Source organism: Ambystoma mexicanum, chromosome 9 (assembly GCF_040938575.1).
Source record: "Ambystoma mexicanum isolate Mex_15411 chromosome 9, UKY_AmexF1_1, whole genome shotgun sequence".
Taxonomy (NCBI): domain Eukaryota; kingdom Metazoa; phylum Chordata; class Amphibia; order Caudata; family Ambystomatidae; genus Ambystoma; species Ambystoma mexicanum.
This window is the reverse complement of record NC_090931.1, coordinates 636,877,936-636,901,911: the sequence shown is the minus strand read 5'-3', so window position 1 is coordinate 636,901,911 and position 23,976 is coordinate 636,877,936. Positions and strand designations below refer to the sequence as shown.

The 23,976-nt window shown below is 47.1% G+C and overlaps 1 protein-coding gene across 1 annotated transcript in view; it reads left to right on the top strand.

Moving 5' to 3' along the window:
* The window catches only part of SLC13A2 (solute carrier family 13 member 2), a 739,631-nt gene that overhangs the window by 682,991 nt on the left and 32,664 nt on the right, over positions 1-23,976 (top strand). Inside the window, exon 10 of the mRNA XM_069615341.1 lies at positions 4,516-4,677. Within this exon, the coding sequence (XP_069471442.1) occupies positions 4,516-4,677 (162 nt within the window). The remainder of the gene's footprint in view (positions 1-4,515; positions 4,678-23,976) is intronic.

Below are 23,976 nucleotides of genomic sequence, written 5' to 3'. Positions count from 1 at the left end.
CCATGCAGAACCAACCCTTCTTTGTAAGGCAATATGAAATGGTAGAATGGGGTCTTGTTGGGGTGTTCCAGATAATGGGCCTCATTACGACCTTGGCGGTAGCCATGCTGCTATTGGTGGTAATACCAGCAGAGGTTACTTCCTCCTCTTCTGATGAATCTCCCTCATAGATGGATGACATGGTCCTGAAAAAATCATGTTGACTCTCAGGTTGAAAAGGCAGTACAGGTCTTTCCCTTATTAAAGGTTTGGGCGTCGACGTAAGCGTCGATGGCGCAGAAGTTTTAATCACCTCCTTCGACATCGTCGAAGGAACTTTCGACGACCTCGATGTAATCGTCGAGGGAGCTGTGGAAACCGTCGAAGGAGCTTTCGTGGTTTTCGAGCGTGAACTCGATGTAGCTTCCTTCGAGGGAGTTGTCGACTCGAGGACCTTCGAAGTCTTCGACGACGTCAATGTCGACTTTGATGGTGTATGATCTTTCGACGCCATTTTGTTTCCCTCTGCCTTCGATTTATGAACCGAAGGATCGGTTTTACGAGGTGATCGAGAAGAATCTCTCGATGACTCTTTCGATGTCTTTTTATCGGCTTTCCTTGTTTTGGACCTTCCTCTGTCACTTTTCTTGTGAGCAGGAGCATGGTCTTCTTTAGCTATTTTTGAGGGGTTCTGGGCCGCGTTCTCAAACATTTTTAGCATGGAAACTCGAAAAGCTTCCCATTTCCTCGGAGAGTCATGTTTAGATGGACATGTGATAACCTCTTCTGAAGATGTCGAAGAGGATGAGGGAGATTGATGTCGTCTCTTAGCCTTTTTAGAAGACGAAGAAGACTTCCTCGATCTACTCCTCGAATGATGTTTTTTATGATATGACTTCGAAGACTCGTCCGAGTCCCTCTTTTTTAAAGTGGACTTCGATAAACCCTCCCCCATCGCCAGTTTACCTCTACGCTCTTTTAGGGCTTTGTGGGTCATCGACTGGCGCGAACCACAGTCTTCTGTACGGTGGTCGGGACTGGGGGACCATAGACAATTCTTATGTGGATCTGTCAGGGACATCTTCTTTCCACATTTTAGGCATTTTTTAAAGCCTGTCTTCGGTGTGGAAGGGTTCGAAAACGATGACATAGCTTTTTTTTCACACAAAATACTGAAGCGCCGTTTAACTCGATCCGAAGCAAAGCTAACGGAAAAACGGAACTGAAGCCAACGGGAGCGCTCGAGGCGCTTATAGGGTGGATGACGGCGATGTTTGACTGATGCCGTCGAGGGACATCAACGCCGCGGCCTCGAGTGGAGCGCCTTCTGCTGGAGAGACAAAATGTTTTCTGAGGCGAAACCTAAATGTAAGGATATATATCCGAGGTGAAACCTAAAGGTAAGGATATATATCTAAGATGAGGAATACGTGGGAGGACACAATCCATTCGAAATGTACATTCTCAACTATTTGAAGGAACTTTTATGGGAGTATATTTCCCGAAATAAAATAATAATGACTGGCACTGCAGGAGTTTCTGGCAAATCCTTGAGGCATGAGCATGTTGAAAAAAGGAAGGTTGGCGTCACCGAATAAGGATTCTCCTTCAACGGTGTTAGAGGCGCAGAAACCAATGCCTTTTTGCTTGGTAGGGAACATTTATATCCAATCAACAAAAGGGTGTGTCAGTCTACAACTTTCACATTTGAAATACATTTTACACTGAAAATCCTACACCAAATATTGCTCTTTAAATAATGTAAGGCCATATCTGCCTACACCTGTCAATCCATTTCAAACTTAAAAACAGACTGCTTTTATGCTGTGAAATACTGACATGAACATCACAACCTTTAACCTATATTTTGCCAAGTACTATTAAAATGATATCTTAATATATGTTGTGTGCCCCTCTCGCCGATGCTATTTGTGCTGACTATCGAACCACTATCGGGCTCTATAAGGGAACGCCACTTGCACCGAGGTATTCAGTTATACGCATACAAATTAATAATCTCTCTTTATGCTGACGACATGACTCTCTTTATTACAAATCCTGAGTCCAACCTGGTGCTGATAATGCAGGACATTTTGGAATTTGGCTGCTTCTCTGGGCTCAAGATCAACACTGTGAAATCAGCCCTTTCCCCCTAACAGACTGGACCTCAGAGTTTCCGGATAGACTGGGATTCCAGTGGCATGCGGTTAGGACCAGGTATCTTGGGGTGGAGTTAGCTAGGAGCCTGGAAATACTTTGGCAGGAGACTTTTAGCAAGGTCTAGGCGGGGGCTAGAGAAGCGACACTTAAGTGGCAGAACCTATTAGTGAGAATATATCTCATTAAAGGGTTCTCCTGCCGAGGCGTCTCTATCTATTTCTGAATGTTCCTTTTTTTTCCCGCTGAGCACATTATTTAAAACATTGAAGAGCATAGTTACGGGCTCCATCTGACCTTGAGTGCTATTACCCCTCGGCCCATGGACAATTTTTTATCATACTAGTACTCCTCCAACCCAGACAGATCCCACGTTCAAATTGAAAGGGCAATAGTGGCACCATCTCTTCTCAGATCAACCATTCTGAAAACTGCCCCTAGGAGGGCAGGCATGACAGATGTGGTGGCGTGTACATCTTAGCCTGGTCTAAAATAGCAGATGAAATGGAGGACACACAACTTTAATCACCCAAGTTGGCCATCATACATATACAGAGGGTCCCTCTGACAAGTCAAAAACTCTTCATTCAGTGTATGGGAAGGCTGGGCCTAACCAAATTCTTGAACATATTTCCAAATTAGCAATTTGTGGCCTTAGATAGGTTCAACAATTTGAGGGTTCCTCTGCTCTGGATATCTTCCTTTATTTACGGACGTGTAAATGCAATTAAGGGACTCTTTGGCACGTTCCCATGTCAGCCTGTATGCTGTGATCCTCGGTAGAGTTGTGGGATGGCCAGAGAAAGCTTGTGGCACATGGAAGGAGACCCCACACCAGTCGATACCAGAGATGTGGCGATATTGCTGTTCACAAACAAAATATGCCTCACGTAACAGTCGATTTAAGCTGATACACTTTAAATTCTTGCATCAAATATACAACACACGGCGTCACTCCGCAGATTCTTTCCTTGCACTTCAGATGCATGTGTAAGATGTGCATATTCACTGACTACCTTCATACACCTGGCCTGGGAATGCAATCTTGTGGCTACATCTTGGGCTGGGATCTTTCAGAGAATCCACAAGATTATTGGGGTACCAGTGGATATGTCTCCCATAATAGCACTCCTGGGCTAAACAAAGGCTGGCCCGGGGCACTCAAGACGGCTGGTTGGGCCATTGCCGGTACTGGCTAACCGTTGCATTGCAAAAAGCATGGGGTAAGGGCTCTGCTGCTGTTACAAACCTGGGTGCGGGACAGATTGTTGGGGTTGCATATCAGCTTCCAACAGCTTCCACCAGGCCCAGGTACATGTGGGGCCCCTACAAGAATTATTTGATCAATAAACCAATGGGCTCAGCATCCAGTCCGACACCTGACAGCGACCCCCACAAAGACGGGTGAAGGGAATGGAGGAGACAGGGAACATTATAGAATTACGCAGGATCTGTGAATGGGATCCAAATGTGAACTGGTTGTGGGACACATTTGCTACTGGCCCCTTGGCTCCATCTCTAAGGAACGTAAACTGTCCTTAACCCGTGGGTATTGGCTTAACACGATGTCATTGTGCTATCATTGTTGTGTTTATTTCAAAACAATACAAATATTGAATTAAAAAAGTAATTTCTTTTGTAAAATTGCAGGTTCAAATGTCCTACCACCCCTCAATGTCTATTGCAATTAGGGAGGCTCCAAATTATCAAGAGAGAGTTAAGGTTTCATCGTGACCTATGCACGAACAGTTCATGGTGGGACAATTTGTATATTGTTATTTGGATCACTCTGTTTATTTTGTGCCTTCCTGTTAGAATGTCACTATATTTCACTATATTTGAGGCTCAAGTGACTTTATAAAGGTCACTGTTATTTGTGGTGATTATGGTTTATTTGGCACTTTCATGTCGGCAAATCAAATAGTGTGGCATAACCTGGAGCGGAGGGCAGAGGGCGGCCAAGAGAGGAAGATGTTTCACATGCAAACACAGCAATAATAAACAATGATCAGAAACAAAGCAGGTGGAAGTGGGCCATTTGCTAAACAAATGTTGTTGTTCAGTGACAGAACTGCACAGCACACGCTGGAGGAACAAAAGGCCAGAAAATACATCTATCATGAAGCTCCCACCGTCCTCCTCCACACATTGGTAATAGGGTGAAGACGGTAATAAAGACGGTCATTTAGTCATTGGGCTATTCGTTGAGATTGCCACAAAGGGTCCCCATTACTGTAAACAGTCTTTTTGTTTATTCCTACAATGGATTTGTACCCATAGGAACTGTCCATAAACCTCCTAAACGTGTCAACAAGACACAAACATTCGTAATCCCTGGTGTGGTTTATTAAATTGTACTCTGCACTGCCATTCTTCCAGGAATCCGGACTTTCTCGCTGGCTGGGCCAGAAGCTGACACCCCTGGAGTCGATACCAACTCCTGCTATTGCCTTCATCCTCTGCCTCCTGATCGCCACCTTCACAGAGTGCACAAGCAATGTGGCAACCACCACGCTTTTCCTACCAATCCTGGCTTCAATGGTGAGCAACGACATACGCAGAGTGCTGATAGTGTGTGTACTCATTATGAGACATTGTGTAATGATTTTTCAAAAGTACGTGGTCATTCCACCAAGGAGAATGACTCCCACTACTGAAATTACTGTTCCCTAAATGGCAAGTTTATCCCTTAACCAGATTATTTCACAGATGGACTCACTAATGTTACCTGAAAACCTGGGGACGGCACCAATGAACCTGGTAATCTAACCAAAGAACTCAGGTTTTATTTCATGGAAACCATGGAATTCCTACAAGGAAGGCAGTGTTCCCAACAAGGAATATCTGGACTGCACCAAATAATTACATTCCCACAACATTAGACCTTTAGATTCACATGCTTGAATTATTCCCCATCGTCAGACTAGGAATAATTCAAGCATATGAAGCTAAGAAAGATACCCATGCTGGAGAAGAACAAGATACCTGTGGTAACGTTCTTTCGACTGGATGTTCCTCCTTCATATTCCTCATCTTTGATATATCCAAGTCTCCTTGCAACTTGCTGTGGAATATTTTTTTTTCATAGGGTCGTGCGGCATCGAATCATGGCCCCCGACGGCCACCGTAGCGTCCTCGGCCATAATGTCGACGCTGGTATATGAAGCACGTGTTGTGAGCGTTACCTCAGTTCTATTTTATTCCCCTTATTCTGCATACCTTGCCATAGATGGAGACATACTGGATGTTGCGAGAAAGGAAGGTGTAAAACACAGAAATTCTTGGCAAGCAAGAGGGGAAGGATGGGTGGGCGATGAGGAATACTTGGGAGGAACATCCAGTCAAAAGAACATTTCCACAGGTAAGTAACCTGGTCTTCAAATGGATTGTGTCCTCCCACGTTTTCCTCATCTTTGATAAACTCCCATAGCAGTCTGTTTTATGAGGTGGGTGCTAAGAATTTCTATTTGTTAATGTTATGGAGGACAGCTTTGCCAAATGTGGCCTCCTCTCCTGACATAGAGTCTATACAGTAAAACCTGCTGAAAGTATGAAGGGACAACCAAGTTGCAGCGCTGCAGATGTCCTGTACTGGCACTCTCTTTTCCAGAGCTGAAGAAGCAGCCACCCCTCTGGTGGAATGTGCCCTCAACCCTTCTGGCGAATCTTTTCCTGCTAAAGAGTAGCAATTGATTATACACATAACTAACCATCGAGAAATGGTTTGCTTTGTGACCGCTAACCTAATCTCTGTGCAGTGTATCCTACGAAAAGTTGGTCATCCTGACGAACATTGGCTGTCCTTGAAATATAGTAACTTAACACCCTTCTAGGGTCCAGACAATGAAGTCACTCCTCCTCTTTTGATGGGTGAGGTGGAGGATGAAAAGTCGATAAGACTATACCTTGTGCTAGTTGAAATTCCAACACTACTTTCGAAAGAAAAGATGAACAGACTCTTAATACTACCTTGTCCTTGAAAAATGACATGAAAGGTGGTTTCAAAGACAGGTCCTGCAGTTTGCTTACCCTGCAAGCAGACGTGATTGCCAGTGAGTAGGCTGTCTTGAGTGTGAACATCCTCAAAGGACAAGAGTGTAAAGGCTCAAAAGGAGCTCCCATGAGGTACCTCAATACCAAGTTCAAGTCCTGTGTTGGTACAATAAAAGGAGTAGGTGGGAACACATTTGTTAGTCCCTTAAGAAATTGTATGACAATCGGCACCTCAGTACGATCCCTCATTAGGAGATCTCTTAAAAAATGACAGTGCTGCCAAGTAGCCCTTGACTGTGGCCACTTGCAACCCTTAATGGGTCAAATGGAGCAAGAAAGAAAGAACAGTGGAAAGTTAGCATGCAGAAGGATCAACTTTCTTTTCCCTGCACCAGCTGTGATACTTGTTCAAAGGCAGCGGTCTAGGGATTTAGTTGCTGGTCTTCTAGCTGAAAGCAACACCTCCATCACGTCTTACGGAAGGGCCCAATCCTTGTATTTCACCCTCTCAGACACCAGGCATGAAGATTTAGAGTCCTTATCTCTGGGTGAAGAATGCGACCTCCCTCTTGCAAGAGTAGGCCCTCTCTTTGGGGAAGACGAATTGGAGGGCAGATGGCCATTTCCAGAAGGTCCGGATACTACGTTCTCCTGGCCCAATCCGGAGCAATAAGGATCATGGTTTTCCAAAACGTCTGCAACGTCCTGATGACATGCGGAATGATGGGGAATGGTTGAAACGCGTACAGAAGTGGAAATTCCCAATCCACTACGAACGCATCCCCTACAGCTCCTCTTGGGGGAAATTCCCTGGAGCAGAACCAATCTCACTTCGTGTTGAGACTTGTCGCAAACAGATCCAATTGAGCGGTTCCCCAAAGGGCAAAGATCTCCAGAAGGACTTCCTGAGCTAAGTCCCAGAGATCGTGCTCTGCCTACTCATAGCCTCTACCGCCATGTTTTCTTCTCGGCTAGATAAACTGCCAGAAGAGTGATTCCTTCTCTTGGTGCCCCGAACCAAAGCTACATTGCATCTCTGCACAGGGGGAGTGACCCTACGCCACCTCTCTTGTTGAAGTAGTGCATGGCCACTGTATTGTCCATCATTATCAGGACACTTTTCCCCCGTATTGAGGGCAGAAAGGCCATTAGCGTCAGTCTGATTGCCCTCAGCTCCAAAAGGTTGATATGGAGTCTGGACTCTGACTGAAACCAGTGTCCGTTGACTAAAAGATCCTTCATGTGCACTCCACACAAATGTTATCTCCGACCATGGTTGTCAAAATGGTTATCTTTTCATTACATTCTCCCGGCAGGCCCACCACAGGACATCCTGGGCGACCTTTGTCAGGACCTAGAGAAGGTGTGTCATTCTGCCGGAGAATGGAGACCACTGGGATCTGAGAGCCCACTGAAGGGATCTCATTCTCAGACGGGTTTCTGGCACCAGATAAATGCAGGCTGCCATGAGGCCGAGTATCCTTAGGAAGCCGAAGGCTGGGAGATGTTGCGTACTCTGAAAGTTTTGCAATATCTGCGAGAGATGTTGAGCCATCAACTTGGGTGGCAAGGCTTTTCCAAAAGCTGAATCCAGGACTGCTCCAATAAATTGAAGCTTCTGTGAGGGTGTCAGGTGGGTCTTTTTGAAGTTCAGGGGGAAGCCCAGCTCGTGGAGGAAGTGGCAAGTTCGACTGAGGTGACTCTGAGATTGTTCCGGAGAACAAGCTCTGATCAACCAGTCGTCCAGGCAGTGGTAGATGTGAATCACCTCCCTCCTTAGACTTGCTGCCACCACTGCCATAAGCTTGGTGAAGACCCTCGGAGCAGAGGTGAGCTAGAATGGCAGAACATGAAACTGATAATGAGAACCGAGAACCTCGGGTACTTTCTGTGCTTCTGATGTATGGGCACATGAAAGTAAGAAATCTGAAGGTCAAGTGACACCAACCAATCCTGGAGTCGAAGGGCCTTAAGGATCTGTGAAAGAGTTACCATCTTAAACTTGCCCTTCCTGAGGAACTTGTTCAAGCATCTCAAGTCCAAGATGGATTGCACTCCTCCGTCCTTCTTGGTAATTAGGAAATAGGGAGATTAGGAAGCCTGGTTCCTCTTCGCTGCAGGTACCAGCTCTATTACAACTTTCGCCAATAGGATGAGAATCTCCTGTTCGAGGAGCGGATCTGGAAAAAAACATAAATTGAGCTATTGGGGGGCAATCCGGGCTTCTTGAAGAATGGGAGGCACTAACCAAAGGCCATTGATTGTAGCACCCATGCATCCGAAGTTGTGCCTCGCCAACTCTGGAGATGTTGCGATAGCCTCCTATCACAGACTTGCGGGTGAAGGAGTAATTGAGCTTCTCCAGTTGCAGCTGAGGGCAATTCAGAGGGTGTTGTATGGGAAGTTCTACCCCCCTCTAACCCCTCTGAGAGTATTGCCCTCTTCCCCTTGAAATGGAAGAATATAAAGGAAAAGGGTGTCCTCTCTGCCCTTGTCCTGAAGGCTGTACAGGTTGCCTTATTGCCGCCCCTAAAGATTTAGCTGCAGCCCTTGAAGCTTGCTGTTTCTCCAAGCTACTGTCAGCTTTCTCACCAAATAAATGAGTCCCATCGAAGGGCATGTCCAGCAAACATGCTTGGACATCTGGTCTAAAATCTAATCTCCTGAGCCATGCCAGGCATCCTAATACGGTACTGGCAGCCATTGCCCTACTCACAGAGTCAACCGTATCTAGACTTGACTGCAATGACTGTTTCATGGCATCTCTTCCATCCTGAATGAGGTTCAAGAACCCCTCTCTCTCTTCTCCTTCAGGTATATGGTTTGCTACTAAGGCAGCTACCCCCAAAGGGTGTGTATATACTTCATTGGGCACTTGTGGCATTTGCAGATTTCAACGCCATACTGCCTGCGCTGAACATTCCTTTCCCTATAGCATCAGCCTTCCTGTTGTCCTTGTCAGCAGGAGTGGATGGATAAGCTGATGCCCAATAGGATGCTGTAGCAGCTTGAAACACTAGGCCTTCTGGTGTTGGATCCCTATTGAGGAATGGGGGATTTATAGAAGCCGTTCTTTATTTCGTTGTCAGCAATTTGTAAACTGGAGGGACAGAATCTGGTTTCAGTCAATTCTCCATCACTCTGATTTGATTTTGAAATTTCTAACGTGCATACCCCACAGGGTCCGAGCAGAACTGCATCTAGGCGCAGATGGAATTTTAGTAGTCAAACATAGACTTGGTTAAACTGTGGCTCAATATCTGAAGAGGTGATAGATTGGTTATATAAAGAGAAAAGTTTTTAATCGCTTTCTAAACATGGGAAGAGACTCGATCCGTTGCAGTTCCAGTGGTCGGCTATTCCAGGATCGAGGACCAAAAGAGGAAAAACGTCTTTCGCCCCATGTAGATGTCTTTGCAAGAGGGACTTCCAAAAGGTTCTTTCCCATAGATCGAAGTGATCGAGTTGGGAGATGAATTATAATTTTCGAAGTGAAGTAGGCTGGTGCTAATCCATGAATGCACTTAAAGACCATGCACAGCACTTTAAATAATATCCTCTGCTTTACTGGGAGCCAATGAAGGCTCCTCCGATGTTGGAAAACAGTTGACCTTCTTGACAAATTGAAGATCAGCCTGATTGCGGAATTCTGTGCAACCTGCAATCTTTGTGATTGCAATTTTTGAACCCCCATGAGGAGGGCATTACAATAATCTAACTGTGAATTTGTAAGTACTCCAACCACCATTGAGCGGTCCTTCTTTTCAATAAGCGGCAGCAGGGGCTTAATAATTTGAGTTGATAATAGACAGACTTGACCATCTGGTTAATCTATAGATTGCAGTTCATAGTGAACTGTCAGATATAGCCAAGTTTATTTACTTTGTCTGAAAATTCTGTCGGTAGCTCAAACAGAGATGGACATGGGGTTGATTGCAGAATCTCACCGGCTTTTCTTTTTGGGCCGAGTGTAATAACCTCTGTTTTAGCTGGATTTAATTGTAATTTATTCTTCAGCATTCAGGTTTTTATCCTGTCTGCACATAACATAACTCATTAATTTTCCTCCTGAGGTTGCTCCAGTCAAATATAGATTTGGGTGTCATCAGCATAGGAATGATAACACAACCCAAACTCAGATAGGATTCTCAGCACTGGGCGAATGTAGATATTAAATAATTTGGGGGACACAGAGGATCCCTGAGGAACCCCGAAATTCACAGGCTGAGAGTCAGAAAGAAAGGGACCTGCGTTGACCTGCTGGGTCCGATCCGTCAAAAAAGAAGCAAACCAGCCCATGGCCTCTTCAGATGCACGGGCCACTGATACAAGTCTAGAGAGTAGAATTTTGAAGGCGACTGTGTCGAAGGCCGCCAACAGTCCAGCATGACTAACATGCTGACCGATCCCTCGTTGGCGGCCTTCAACAAGTCATCCCAGACTGCCACCAGTGCAGTCTCCGTTCCATGACTGGCGCTGAAGCCTGACTGATATGGGTCCAGGAGCTTATGTTCCTCCAAAAAACTCTGCAGTTGCATGGTTACTATTTCTTACAGAATTTTTGAAGGCCATAAAAGGCTGGCAATAAGCCGATAGTTAGCTAACACTTTGTGATCTAGTGTTGCTTTCTATAACAGAGGGGTCAAAAATGATATCTTTAGATCCGGTGGGACACAACATTGAGCAAGAGATGCATTAACAAAAATTTGAATAGCCTCACCAAGTGCACTTGCGTGTTGTTTTGCAAAATAGGCTGGGATTGGGTCGTATCCAATATTGGTAGGTTTAGGACTAGCCAGCAAGTTAACAACCTCCTCAGTCTTAACCATTGTAAATGAAAATTTGACATGAGAATTGTCCTTGTCCGATTCGATATTTTTTTCAATTAGATCAGTAGATTGCAAGTCTATATTATCTCTGATTTTATGAATTTTTTCCCAGACAAAAGTACTTAACTCATTGGCCACTTGAGTTGAGGCTGGTAAGCTAACATCAGTGCATTCTGGGTTAGTAAAGTTTTTAATCACCGAAAAGAGTTCTTTAGGCCTGTAATCTGCCAGGTTAATTTGTTTCTGCAGAGAAGATGATTTTGCAAGCCTTATCTCGTGTTTGTATTTTTCCAGAGCCAGTTGAACATTCTGGGGGTCAACAGTGTTTCTAGTCCTGATCCAAATCTTTTCTTTTCTTCTGTAGTCTTTCAACCTCTCGCTATACCACTGGTTGTTTCTCTTGAATGTTTTGTTTAGGCTTTTTAAGGGGGCAATTTTATCACACTTTATTTGAATATGTGTCATAATATGTGTGCATAGATCAATACAATTAGTTGGAAATTGTGCGTACTTTAAGTCCTCCAATTGGTTGTTACTTCGAATACAGTCTAGGGGCCTCATTACACGTTGTGCGGTAAAAACCTCAAATTACCGGCATGGCGCTCTTAACGTGTCCGCCCTTGCAAGAGGGCGCTAATAGCGTACCATTACAAGTACGCGGACACGAGCATAGCGCCATGCCGGTAAAGACCCTACCGCCATGCCGTTAAAGACCCAAAAAATCACTTACCGCCCTCGACGAAAGTGCAGATTGCACCTCCGCCCTCATGCTGCATGCAAATAGCGGTCACCGCAATTAGCGGTGACCGTTAAAATGCGGAACCGGAAATAGCGTCATCGCACAGGAACGGGAAAGAGCACGGCGGCCATCCTTAAAAACACAATCCATTGCCATCCTCTGCCCCCTGTACCTGTTTGGAGTAGGTTACAGTTGCAAATCATCAGGGACACCTTCAACATTCCCAAGGCATTCAAAAAAAGCACTGACAGGCAGCGCAAAGAAAAATTTACATCAGAGGAGTTGAACATGCTGACCCAGACCCTGGCTGACAATGCCGAGGTTGTCTTTGCCAACGAAATGCGGTGGCGACACTACTAAAAAAAAGGCCATCTGGGATGAAGTTGCGGTGAAAGTCAGTGCAGTGGGCACCAGCTCCCGCACTGTGCGTGAGTGCAGGAAAAGGTGGGACGACCTCAGACTGCGGGTGAGGGGCATCCTTGCTGAAAAGCACCGAATAGCCACTGCAGATGGAGCCGGTTCACCCATCAAACTAAAGTAATGGGAGGAGACCTGTGGAATCCATTGAGGGAGTAGGCACCATGGAGCAAGGCGTGGGAACCACTTCGGATGGAGGTGAGTGTACACATGACAGGATGCTATGTGAATGTACTGTTCCCCCCAAATGTGAGCCCAGAATCCTCTCATGCATGAACACACATCCACACATGCATCCATCCCTGCCCATGTCAGTGTCAGACCCAAACACACACACATGCACACATCACCAGAGACAAGTGCCAAACACAACCATGCATGGATGAGGCACTGAACTGCCACATCTCCTGCATCCACAACTATTAAGTCCCAATGGCCACAACTGCATCATTGATGTATTCTGCATGAAGTACATAGAAACGTAACCAATGCCATCTCCCTTCTTGTCCCTGACAGGCTCACATACAGATGGTGAGGATGCCGCAAATGCATCCCAGGCACCGCCTACAAGTAAGAGACCAAGGGCACAGGACTCTGAGGACACCCCCACGACATCAAGGGGCAAGGGGGGAAGGTTCCACCTGATGAGTGTCAAGCATCGGAGGAGTGCCACTGCCAGGGTAGAAGTAGCCACACCACAAACTGCAGCCCCACCACCGGAGGTGAACCCACAACCACCAATACCAGCCACCGAGGGCCCACCATCAGCTGCGCCAAGCTCCGCAGAAGAGGCAGCCGCCACTGCCCCCCTATCTGATCTTGAGGACACAACAGTTGGCACAATGGAGATGCACACCCCAAGCCCCCCTAGAACCCCTGAGCCAGCACCATTCCAGACACCTGGGTCTGATGTTACTGGTGAGGACAACATTCTAGCCATAATGTCCCCCATGGTGGCTTCACCTGCTGTCATGGATGCATCTGAGGGCACAGCAGCCACTACACCATCGCCCAGCACTGCCCTCGAGCTGGCCACCATTCGGCAGCGTCAACAGGAACTAACTGTGCTGGTTGGCCAGCATGTTGAGGAGGCTTCCCATCTCAGGGAGGATATTGTGGAGACGGCAAGGCACTCCAGTGAGAGGATGGAGGCCTGTACTGACAGGCTGTGTGAGGAGATAGCCAGACTTAGGGAGGTCCTCACTTGAATAGCTGACACAATGGACAGCCACTTCACACCACCAGGACAGTCTGCCACGTCGTCATCCGCCGTTTCAACGCAGACAAGCCCCCTCCGCCGCTCAACACGCACCACCAGGCGCATGTCTGGCCATCCTCCAAATGCTGCTGCAGACAATGGCCAATAGGGGGTCAATGGCGATTCTTCTGCGTGCATGGGCCAACGCAAACATGGCAGACACATGAGGAACTGTTGTGGGGGGTGGGTGGAAGGGTGTTATGGGTCTGTTGTGGGGGGTGGGTGGAAGGGTGTTATGGGTCTGTTGTGGGGGGTGGGTGGAAGGGTGTTATTGGTCTGTTGTGGGGGTGGGTGGAAGGGTGTTATGGGTCTGTTGTGGGGGTGGGTGGAAGGGTCTGTTGTGGGGGGTGGGTGGAAGGGTGTTATGGGTCTGTTGTGGGGGGTGGGTGGAAGGGTGTTATGGGTCTGTTGTGGGGGGGTGGGTGGAAGGGTGGTGGGAAGTTTGGGGACATGCACTTTTTCATCTTTCCGTTACTTAATACACTGGTGTCTGATCAAAACACAGGCTTGGACATCTTCATTGTGTTTGTGTACTTTATTGGAGACAGGGTTCATTGCGTGCTTCTAAACATACACCAGTGCATTACTACCCATATCCATGTGACAGTACCAAAACATGTTCCTCAGAATATTTGGTTGATCAGATACTGTCTCACAGCACGTCCCTCCTGCCCATCCCCTCTTGCATGACCTGCATCCCCTTCACCTCTGTCCTCATCACCATCATTATCCTCATCAGTTGCTTCTATTTCAACGTCAGGGGGCAGTGGCACATTCCGTCTGATACACATATTGTGCAGCATGACACATGCCATGGTGATCTTGGCCACCTTTTCATGGCCATACAGGAGAGCGCCACCAGACCTGCTAATGCACCTAAACCGTGACTTCAAAAGGCCAAAAGTCTGCTCGATCACGATGCGGGTATGGGTATGTGTACGATTGTATTCCTCTTCGTGCCTGTTCTGTGGGTTCCGTACAGGTGTGAGGAGCCAGCTCTTCAGGGAATAGCCCGCATCACCTCTATGGGGGAACAAATGGGGTCCTGTTACTGTTCACCTCAAGAGCGGCCTGTTCATATCACACAAATTGACATTGCATTGTGATTCAAGTACACAGCCAACAGCATACTTGCAGATGGTCCGTGTGACAGCAATGTGCAAGGGTGATATCGACCCTGCAAGTAGACATGCCCCATTATTGCCTCCAACATTAATTGACATGTCCTGGGTGAGGCGAGGTCTCAGGTGTCCCTGGGCCCAGGCAGATTTGGTTCCTCACTGTTGTTGTACTGCCATTACAACATAGATGTTGCCATGCAGTGTGGCATCACTTCAGTGGTGGTAAAGGTGCGTGGTGAAATGCTATGTCCATGGCTAGGGCTGATCCCTTTGCATGCATCATAGGGCACATTGCATTATTGATGTTGTGCTGAACTGATTCCGGATGACTATCTTGATGGCACGTATGAAATCTGGGTATTTGGTAGCGTGGAATGTTGTGCAATGTGCATGTGGATGGATGTTTGATGCTACTAGACCTGAAATGTCATCTCTGTTGTGTAGCTCATACTTGCATGTCGGTTCATCTCAAGTACGTTGCGGCCTTCCCAGATGGACATTGGCGTACATCTGTATGTGCATTTTGCAGACAGATGACAAGCTACACCCAGTTGGAGTATGTATCCCCCCCCCAATCACACCCAGTTGGAGTATGTATCTCCCCCCCCGCAATCACACCCAGTTGGAGTATGTATCTCTCCCCCCCCAATCACACCCAGTTGGAGTATGTATCTCTCCCCCCCCCAATCACACCCAATTGGAGTATGTATCTCTCCCCCCCCAATCACACCCAGTTGGAGTATGTATCTCTCCCCCCCAATCACACCCAATTGGAGTATGTATCTCTCCCCCCCCCCAAATCACACTGCCATGTGCTTGCCCTGCTACTCGCCAAGTAGCCACGAACGTTGTGCGGTTTGTCGCTCCATGTAGCGTGGGATAGTTGAGTTCCGCAGGACCATGGAATCATGGGTTGATCCGGGAAATCGGGCACAGCAATGTGTGATTATCTTGTTGGCGTCACATACCATTTGGACATTGATGGAGTGGAATTGCTTCCTGTTTCGGTAGACCACTTCATTGCGATGTGGGACCACCAATTCCACATGTGTACAGTCGATGGCCCTGGTGCAACTTGGGATGCCTGCCAGTGAATAGAAGCCAACTTTGGTGTTTGCAATCTCCTGGGCAGTCCGTGGCATGGATATGTGTTCAGGTGTATGCTTCAGGAGGGCATCGAGTACCTGATTCAGCATGCGTGAGAATACAGGTTGGGAGATGCCATGCATCTGGCCCACTGTATGCTGGTAGGTGCCTGTGGCCAGGAAGTGGAGCACAGTCACCACCTTGAGTAGAGGGGGGATGGCAGTTCTGATGTCTATGAGGCTCACAATGTCGTTGTGTATCATGTCCATGATGCTGGTGATGGTATCCCGGTCCAGACGATACAGGGTGTGTATCTGCTCAGGGGTTAGGTTAAATGGACTGGCTCTGATCCTGGGGATTGGTGGGTGCCTCTGTGGTATGATTAGGTGCCTTGGTGGTGCTTGCTGTGCCTGTCTTGCCCCCCTCCTCATCCCCCTGCGTCTCCTTTGTGCTGCCTGTTGTTGTTGCAGCTGTGCTGCAATCATGTCCTACAGCCCATGTAATGCTGCTAGTATTGGAACCATCTTGGTGTGTGCAGGGGTGTGGTGTGTTCCTTTTGAGCTGCCACAGTCTCCATTGCCTCCACCTGTGCTGATTGTGTCCACCTGTGGCAGGTGGGAACACTGCTCAGTTCTCTTAACGTGTGGTTCGTGATGCCGGTATTTGCACCATGGCGGTAAGGGGTTTTGGGGGCTTTACCATGCCGCTATTGGCATGTCCGCTCGTCTTGCGATGCTGTGCTAATAGCGGCATGGTGTAATTTACGGGATGGTGGGTCGCGCGCACGCAGACTGCCCGCTATTAGTGGTACCGTACTTAGCGGTGCCGCTAATAGCGGTGAGTCGGGTCGTAATTCGCATGGGGATTTAACGTTACCGGTATTCCATTACCGGTAACGTTAAATCCCTACCGCCCTCACCGGAGCATCTGCTCCTTAGTATTTATTGTTCAAGTATTTGATGTGCAGATGATCGGAAATGAAAAACTAACCACAGCGTGGTCTGACCAGCTTACTGGTGTAATTTTATATTCACATAATTCAATACCCTTATAGAGGACCAGGTCAAGACAGTGACCACCCATGTGTGTTGGTATATTAGAGGCAAGGTGCAGGTCATGAATGTCATGAAGATGTCTACAATCAGCATCATCTTGGGCGTTACACCATATGTTTAAATCACCCAATATAATCAGTTTAGACCAGTGAAGGGCTCAGCCCCACTCTTGAGGCTTCCACTCTCACTCTCAAAGTGGTGTGGATTGGTAATACTACTTCTTTTACTGGACCACTGTCCAGTATATTGGTCAGGTCGTCTTTTCCACAATTGCAGCTGGTTTTGACCGGCCAAGATATTCTGAGACTTTGCTAAAGACAGACTTGTAGGATGAATCTGAATATCCAGCCACCTCTAGGTTCCCAAAGTCAGTTTCAGGAGATGTCTCCCAACGGCTGGTTTCTTTTAGGTTCTTAGGTTCTGCATTCTTGACTCTTGTGAAATAAGCTACTCTGGCACATTGGGTGTTCCAAATTCATACCCAAATGGAGCTTGGTCCAAATCCCCGAAGATAGACCCCATAGATCGGAAGAAATCTGGTCTAGCCAAAGGTTTGTACGATTTTGAGGAGTCAATAGAGGCCTTTACAGACTTCTAAGGCACTGAATGCCCCGATGGCGTCGAAGGCCACAACAACTTCAATGAAACGGTCGGTGAATGCCTCGACAGTTTCAACTAGAGCACATGCCTCAACGATTTGGGTGAACTACTCAACAGCTTCAGCAGCTTTGGAGAAAGCCTCGAGACCGCAGTTGAAGGCTCTGAACCCTTTTCCTTCAAGGAGGAAGATGTTGGCTTTGTCTTGTACGTCAGGGAAGACTCCTTCGACTTGTGTCAAGGAGCATCTCTTCCTGCGCTCTTACGTGCGTGGGAAGGAGACACATCAGACTCCCTACTGGTCTTTTTTTTAGATGCACAGGGGTGACTTGACTTCTTTGACTCCTTGAGAGGGACACTCGGAGGAGCCTGCCTCTTAAAAATGTCAAGCATTTTTAAATGGAAATCCTCCCATTCCACGGGAGGCGAAGACTTCTTCAGGAAAGACACTCTGTCGGGAGAGGAGGAAGATGTCGACGAGGATCTGTGACGTTGCTTCTTGCTTTTTTTGTGAGAGGCCAACGAGAGTTGTGACCTCGATCGGGATGTCTCCTGTGTTTGGAATGCTTTTTCTGAGGGAATACATCCCTCAAGTCAGAGGAAGATTTTCTTTTGGACGGAGTAATGGAGGAGGATTTGGGAGAGGGCTTACCTGCTTCAAGTTTCCCCTTCCTTTCCTGCAATGCCTTAACAGTCATGGACTGGCATGAGCCACAGTCGTCCACCTTGTGGCCTATCTCCAGACACCACATACAGACACAGTGCGTGTCTGTAATGGACATTTCTGCCCCACAGTCAGCACACCGCTTACACCCCATCTTCGGTGTAGAGGACATGTCGAGTAGATGATGTAGTCGACTCGATTTGAGTGAAACATTATCGAAATTTTGCTGAGGCGATGTCGATCTGAAGCATGCTAGTATGTGGAAAAAATGGAACTGAGGTAACGGTCACCACGTGTACTTCATACACCAGCGTCAAAGTGACGGATGAGGATGTTACGGAGGCCACCAGGGCCATGATTCAAAGCTGCACGACGCTCGACCCTATTCCGAAGCTAGCAGCAAGCAGACTTGGATATATCAAAGATGAGGAATTTGTGGGAGGACACAATCCATTCAAAAAGGAGTTACAGGTAAGCAACTAAAACTTCTACTACATACAGTAGAACGTTGGTATTACCACCATGGAAAATGAAATGTTCTCTAAAGATGTAGTATTTCTCCAAATAACCCAGTGGCACCACCAACAAACATACACAACACAATAACCAAATAACGAATTAAACTAGAAATCCCATTAGAGAACCCAGAAATTCAATAAGCAATATGTGTATTGCACCCCTTAAGCCCACCAAAATGCCCAGGGTATCTTCAAGAAATTCATGTTTTGCATCAGGGTAAATGGGACTTGTGAGGTGTTTTGATGTCATAATAAGAGCTAGCCTTAGAAGTGGAATAACCATCTATATGTGCTGGGTATTCTTTTGAAATGTTCCTTTTAAAGCATGCCGCTATATAGAGAGGTTCTATGAAGGGAAGAAATGTGAATCCTGAAGAACACAAAGTACAGACGTGGAGCATTTAAGAACCCTCAAAGCACAGATGTGTGCAGTTTGAGAGCGCCCAAAATGTGCAGATGTGAGTGATGTGTGACTGCCCCAATACCTAGATGTGCATACAGTATAAAAGCCCTCAAATAACAGATGTGTGTAGTTAGGGAACCATCAAAACAAAGATGACGAGAGATTAGGCACTAGAGGCTGAATCAACTTTCGCAGCACTGGGTAATTCCATTTCATAATATATGTTATGTTAAAGTTTGATCTGCAGCAAGGTGATGGGAAGGAGAGGCATTGTCCACACCTCGTGTATTAACTAGAAAGCAATGCACCCCAGATTTCGTGTGCTGATACACTATCATTAATTGAATTAACAATCGTGCTTTCCAGAATTTTGTCAAAACATTGTTTTCATTTGTATTTAGAATAGGTCACATATTTTTCATTTATATTGTGCAACAAACACTAGATGTGCAAAGGCATGCCATCAAAACTGGGATTCATAAAATTGATAGTCCAACTAACCCAACAACCTGGGTAGCTTTCAAACCCTATAGCCTTGAAAAAGACCTTGATCGGTTGAAACACATGTCGACTGACCTATTCTAAACACAAATTATTTTTTTTTGGACAGAACTCTGGAAAGCATGATTATTAATTCAACTAATCATAGTGTATCGGTGCAAGACATCCAGGGTCCATTGTTTTCTAATCAAAACAAAGATGTGTTTCGTTTCAGGACACTAAACAGACCCACCAGCTTATAGTGATTGTGTGCTCGCAAAAAAGTAAGATAAAAAAAACACAAACTGTTATTTTGTTATTTTTAAATACACCGCTAAATGTCAGTAATGCTACTAAAATGGTGCACAATTCAACATTTGACAAATGAGGCTTAACAGACAAATATATGTACATTTTGGATACTTGATGCCCATCGCACAAGTATCCACATGGCAAACGCATAGTTTAAATGAAGCAACTACATCTGTAAGAAATTGTTGTGAATTATCAAAGAATAAGGACATCAGCAGCAGAACACTGTACGTCCAATAGTTATTTACCGTACTTTAAATAGGAATAATTGCTGCAGCGTGTTTCCTTGTATTGAAATATCCTGGGAATCTGTCTCAAAGCACATATGTGCATAAGGTTAAGTTATGAGCGGGCTGAGAACCCTTCAAGCACAGATGTGTGAAGTCTGAGGACCACAAAGTGCAGGTGTGAGTCGTTGGGAAAACTTAAAAGCAGAGATGTGTGGAATTTGAGATCGCTCAAAGAACTGATGTGCATGTATTGTGATGACCCCGAAGCACAGATGCATGAGATGGTTGAAACCACTCACAGTACATACATGTGTAGAGTTGAGGACCATCAGTGCATATATCTGTTCAGTTTTGCGGAGACTAAGTACACATTTGTATACATGAACAACTTGTAGATTAGAGCAGAGTTTATGAACTCTAAAAGTACAGGTGTGAGCAGACCTTTTGAACCCTTAAGGAACTGATACGTGTGGAGTTTGAGAACCCTCAAAGGACAGGTGGGTTAGGTTTCACTAAAGGATTTCCTTCTTCTTTGCTATGGAAAAGCTCTGCAAACATTGCTCCAGACCAGAGGTTAACCTGCAGGATATACGTGATTTTACCGTGTCAGAATTGTTCACGGTGGAATTGACTGTGGTCAATTTCGGCCGCAAATACAATTTTGCTGCAGCCACATCCAGCAAAACCTTGACCCCCCCACCCTCGCCCACCCACCCCAACTTACCTTTTTGCTTCCTCGGTTCCTTCTGACCCTGCAGCATCCGTTTTGTCCATCTTAATGGGGTCAGTGGTAATAGCGGCAACGGCGAGAGCGCAGAAAAGGACCTTGAAGCCAGCATGTTCACCTCCAGCCCAGCTCAGAGCTGGAGGTGAATACCCTGGAACACAGGACACGGGCGGATCAGTAAATTCGGTGATAATATTGTTACCCCCGCATTTTACTTCTCTGCCCAACTCGTTATGAGGCAAGTCGGCAAGGAGATACGTACTCCTACATACATTTGCCGCTTAAAATGTCTTCATGAATGTGTGGGCGATATTAGCTTAACAGTTGGAATGCATAGTCTTTACACAAATGTGGGTGTCTGCTGGTGAAATTAAGACTGTGAAGATCACCTGTAGATTACAAAACAGATATATACTTTTTTGAATGGTTGGATCTAACTCCAGGCTTGAAATATATTATTCTGGCGGGGCGCTGTTGCGCTCAAGGAAGATGGTCACCTGATTCCTGAGCTCCGCAGCCCGGCATCGCTTTCTTTCAAGATTACTGTTCCAAGGGTGCCGATACTGCCACAAAGTTACTGTTGACCCTATGGGAGAACACAGAAGCGAGACCGCTGCAGCTGATCCCGCTAACTGCCATCCAGGGACTGCTTGCCGCGCATCATTTTTCCACAGCCCTGAGGATGGCCCAGTGAGGCCTTGTCCCCGCCTCTGCAGGGAGCTGTCACTGGCCACGGGATCCTGTGGTGCGCGGGGGTCCTGCTGCCCTGACGGAGGACGCCAGGGACCAGCTGCCAGACGACACATCATCACCACTGAGGGTGCCCACAGACAATCCATCTGCGGTGCGCTCCACCTTGCTCAACCCCTGGGCCGGCCCAAAGCGGATGCACCTGGGCGCCAGGACCGCTTGCCTGCACCCGTCACTGCTGGATCATCCAGTGAGTTCCCAGTGCTGGGTCCACTCTCTGGCCCCACGACCAGCTAGATACCAGCCGCACTAACTCCCCCCACCGCAACAGCGCACAACTAGCTGCCCAATCACTGACATGCCGATCCCACAAAGGTGAAGCCCTCTCCCCCTACCAGTCGGCATACAGACATTGCGACCAACCCTCCTCAGAACCATTTCGGATGCGGACCTCGGAGGCAGCTGCCTTTCAATCCGACACCACCTCCCCCCCACCATGCCTCAATATGCTGCTAACTGTGGCTGCCCGGACTGCTAGTCCTTAGTGGGACCTGCCCTGGTGCCCAGCCAGGATGCACTGAAGGCGATCAGCCCCCGCTCCACCAGGGCCCCTCCTTGCTAAGACTACGCACTGCAGCGGCCCTATTCAGGCGGTCCCTCCACCCTGGTTGAAAGTAAAGGGACCTGGAAGTTAAACTTGACGCCTCTCAGGTGGCCCTCCTGAGTAGTATCCTGGGCCAAATTGCTTGATTCTCTCCAATAGCAGCCCAGCTCCAGTTTCTACATGCTTGACACTATGGACATTAGAACAGATCCCCCTGGAGCCAGAACTGGCCGGGTACAACTATCCTCAGGGGAAGCTGGACTCGCCAATACATTATCTCCAAGTATTTTGAGGCAACCTTATCCTACCCTGTCGCACTTTTATGCTTGGGTCCAGTAGAGGCCTCCGCTTCTATCAAACCACATCCCACTGCCTGGAGCACCCTACTCATCCTTACCACTGGGAAATGGCAACAGCGCAGTGATACTGCTGCACACAGTAACTACCAGCACTCAAAGGAAGTGGTGTACCCTGCAATCGGCCTACAGCCCTCAACTCCCACTCAGAGAGAAATGTATCTATTGGCCACAGTGGCATTTGTACGCCTACCTGGACTAAAGACTAGCACAGTGAGTGGTACCCCGATCTGGCACTGATCCGGTACTGGCTCTCAGCTGGCCCAATCCCACCTGGAACCTGCAGTACCTATCTATCCCCTAACCTGATCTGCCTCAGTTGCCTGATCATCGTTGCTCCACCCACCTTATCCCTGTGGCAGAGACTGTTACGGCCACCGGTGTAACCACCCCACGAGACACAAGAAGCAACACCTCACGACCTGCCATTGTCACCCACAGGTACAAACACCAGTGTTCTGAATCCAGACCCTTACAACCATACCTTACGTCCCATCAGTTGTGAATGCTCTCCAACCCCGAGACATTAAGGCTGGCCCCCCATAGCTTTGACCACAGCGCTTCGAGTCAGCTGCATCAACTGACACTATGACAAAAGCTGCCGGTAAAAAACAGAGCTCCATCAATATGTTTGCGAAAACCGCGTCCAAGCCCACTGAGGATAACACCTGCGCAGTTGAGGCATCATGCAGCACACCAACTCATCACGAACCCGGCGAACTGCATCAGATGACGGAGTACATGCAGGAGGGATACACCTCCCTCCACGCCGAATTGGATGATATGAGCGGTACAATCAGTTCAATTAAGTCATGCATGGGCAGATCTGACACCCGTATCACAGGAGTGGAATCTAGAGTTGGAACCACTGAAGACGAGGCCGCACACTAAGAGCAGATGTCACCTCTCTATCGAAACAGGTGCTCACTATTCGTAAAAAGAACAACGATCTCAAATCCAGATCCCGACGCAATAACCTATCGTTCATAGGGGTCCCTGAAGACAATATCACTGAACCAATTGAGGAATTTGTGGAACGCACCCTACTGTCATTGCTAGACAATCCCAAATTGTCGCCACACTTCACCGTTGAGAGAGCCTACCGTATGCTTGCTCCCAAACCGAAACCTGGCACCCCATCTCGCCCAATTATTGCTCGGGTATTTAATTACCGATACCGAGATGCCTTACTTCGAGCAGCCAGAGCCAAAGAGGATCTACTACTGGGCTCTAACAGGATCCACTTGTCCCCTGACTTCTCAGCGAGTGTGCAACAGGAGCGAAAATCCTTCATGGCAGCCAAAAAGAGGCTTTGCGTCAAAACGTGAAATATGCCATGCTCTTTCCAGCAAAACTCAGAATCTAACGCTGCAACAAGGTATACTTCTTTACCATGCCAGAATAGGCAATGAGATTCATGGACGAACACTTTCCGGGGTGACCCCAATCAATGTGCTGTCTCATCAGTTAACCTTTATACACAGATCCTACCACCATAATTCTCTGAAAGGTGCTTCACAGGGCTATATACCTCTTCTACCCCAAATTGTCGACACTTGCAGCCTGTAGGGTTGCTCCACAGCTTTGACTCAGCACCCAATACCATCATGAATACGCAATTTTAAGCTAAGCAGAGGCCAGGCTGCAGTCGGCTTTGGAACTTAATGTTGCCCAGATGAAGGCTGTTAATCAAAAGGATGGTGGATAGAGTTGTTCTCTGTATCCCCAAAATCTGGCCAAAGCACAATGTCAACATGTTGT